Source organism: Babylonia areolata, chromosome 2 (genome assembly GCF_041734735.1).
Source record: "Babylonia areolata isolate BAREFJ2019XMU chromosome 2, ASM4173473v1, whole genome shotgun sequence".
Classification (NCBI taxonomy): domain Eukaryota; kingdom Metazoa; phylum Mollusca; class Gastropoda; order Neogastropoda; family Buccinidae; genus Babylonia; species Babylonia areolata.
In genome coordinates, this window is record NC_134877.1 from 39836633 (window position 1) to 39839132 (window position 2500).

The window sequence follows — 2500 nt, forward strand, 5'->3', positions numbered from 1 at the left end:
CTCTCTGTCTCTCTCTCTCTCTTCCTCCCTCCACCCTCTCTCTCCCTCTCATGTCTGCTTCTGTTTCTCTCTTTGCTTCTCTCTCTTTATTTTTCGCACACACTCAAACACACTCGTGCACACACGTATCTCAGACGACAACGGGTCTTCTCTGGCGTGTTGTGTCAACTAAGTCGGTGTTCTGCGTTCTTTAATTGATTCAACAATCATACATCCATTGGTCATTTCTGTTTCTGTCATTGCCTGTTGGTTTTCACTGAAGTGTGCTCGAGTCCCTCTTTGTATTCCTTCGGTTGTATGATAGTCGTGTTTTGAATAAGTAAATGTGAACTATTCTGTTGTCATCGGTGTGTTTGTGCCGTCTTGGTGATGTAACCGGGATGGGTGGGAGTTTCTGGTCCGTTCTTTTCTAGAGTGTGACACATACATACATACATACATACATACATACATACATACATACATACATACATACATGCATGCATACATACATGTAATTAATGTACAGGTCTCCACAAAGTTGTCTCAGTGACATAACTTTCATCATACATACATACATGTAATTAATGTACAGGTCTCCACAAAGTTGTCTCAGTGGCATAACTCTCATCATAGATACATACATACATCTAATTAATGTACAGGTCTCCACAAAGTTGTCTCAGTGACATAACTCTCATCATAGATACATACATACATCTAATTAATGTACAGGTCTCCACAAAGTTGTCTCAGTGACATAACTCTCATCTTAGATACATACATACATCTAATTAATCTACAGGTCTCCACAAAGTTGTCTCAGTGACATAACTCTCATCATAGATACATACAAAAATCTAATTAATCTACAGGTCTCCACAAAGTTGTCTCAGTGACATAACTCTCATCACAGATACATACATACATCTAATTAATCTACAGGTCTCCACAAAGTTGTCTCAGTGACATAACTCTCATCATAGATACATACATACATCTAATTAATCTACAGGTCTCCACAAAGTTGTCTCAGTGACATCTCTTTTATATCTGCGACTGTTATTATAATTTTAATTTTTTTTTTTTTTTTGTTTGTTTTTGTTTTTACGGATACGGCTACAGTTTGTTTTGAGTTGGTCGTTTTTCTTAACTGAACTTTTAACATTTATGTTTTCTCTCTGACCAGTTTTCTCGTCCTTTCCAGTCTGTTGGACCACGAACAACATGATTTTTTTTTTGGATTTTATCTCTACCATTTGCTTGCCTGTTTTTGCGTCTGTTTCCTTTCATTATACTGATGCAGACATAATCATTACAGTTATGTTCGAAAAGAAGAAAAGAGGAAAGAAATTGGAATAATTTGAATGACGTGCTTTGTGCGCTATTTACTGTTAATGTTTGGTTTTTGTTTGAGAACCATAAGCTTTATCTGACGTTCCTGTGACACAGGCATTGGGGTGGCCCTGCTTATTATGACGTACTTCCCGTCTATCACGCATGCGTTGGTGTTGAGCGAAAGGGACTTTTTTTAAATGACTTGTTTTGTGCGTTATTTATTTTTCATGTTTATATATATATATATATATTTTTTATTTGAAGTTCCTGTGACATGCTGACAGGCATTGGGGTGACCCTGCTTATCATGACGTACTTCCAGTACATCACGCATGCGTTGGTGTTGAGGAAAGGGTTTTTTTTCAATAACTTGTTCTGTGCGTTATTTACATTTCATGCTTATCTTTATGTTTGATAACCAGAAGTTTTATTTGAAGTTCCTGTGGCATGTTGACAGACATTGGGATGGCCCTGCTTATCATGACGTACTTCCAGTACATCACGCATGCGTTGGTGTTGAGGAAAGGGTTTTTTTTTTCAATAACTTGTTCTGTGCGTTATTTACATTTCATGCTTATCTTTATGTTTGATAACCGGAAGTTTTATTTGAAGTTCCTGTGGCATGTTGACAGACATTGGGATGGCCCTGCTTATCATGACGTACTTCCAGTACATCACGCATGCGTTGGTGTTGAGGAAAGGGATTTTTTCAATAACTTGTTCTGTGCGTTATTTACATTTCATGCTTATCTTTATGTTTGATAACCAGAAGTTTTATTTGAAGTTCCTGTGGCATGTTGACAGACATTGGGATGGCCCTGCTTATCATGACGTACTTCTAGTACATCGCGCATGCGCTAATGTTGAACTAAAGGGAACAGTTTCAGTTACTTGTTTTGTGCGTTATTTACTTTTCATGCTTGTTTATTTGTTTGATAACCAGGAGTTTAATGAGACTTTCCTGTGGCATGTTGACAGGCATTGGGGTGGCCCTGCTTATTATGACGTACTTCCGGTCCATCACGCATGCGCTGGAGTTGAGCTACGGGGTGGTGTACATGTTTGCCTCGCTGCGCCAGCCCTTCCCCTGGGACCTCCAGCCCAGCGACAACATCAGCAGGGAGTAAGTCGTTGACATTTACTTTGCTAATCGTATTTATGGGCCACGGCTTTACGACTGCAA

At 38.9% G+C, this 2500-nt stretch overlaps 1 protein-coding gene across 1 annotated transcript in view; it reads left to right on the forward strand.

The window, feature by feature from the left end:
• The window catches only part of LOC143279442 (sodium-dependent proline transporter-like), a 156890-nt gene that overhangs the window by 77013 nt on the left and 77377 nt on the right, over window positions 1-2500 (forward strand). Inside the window, exon 3 of the mRNA XM_076583484.1 lies at window positions 2296-2440. Within this exon, the coding sequence (XP_076439599.1) occupies window positions 2296-2440 (145 nt within the window). The remainder of the gene's footprint in view (window positions 1-2295; window positions 2441-2500) is intronic.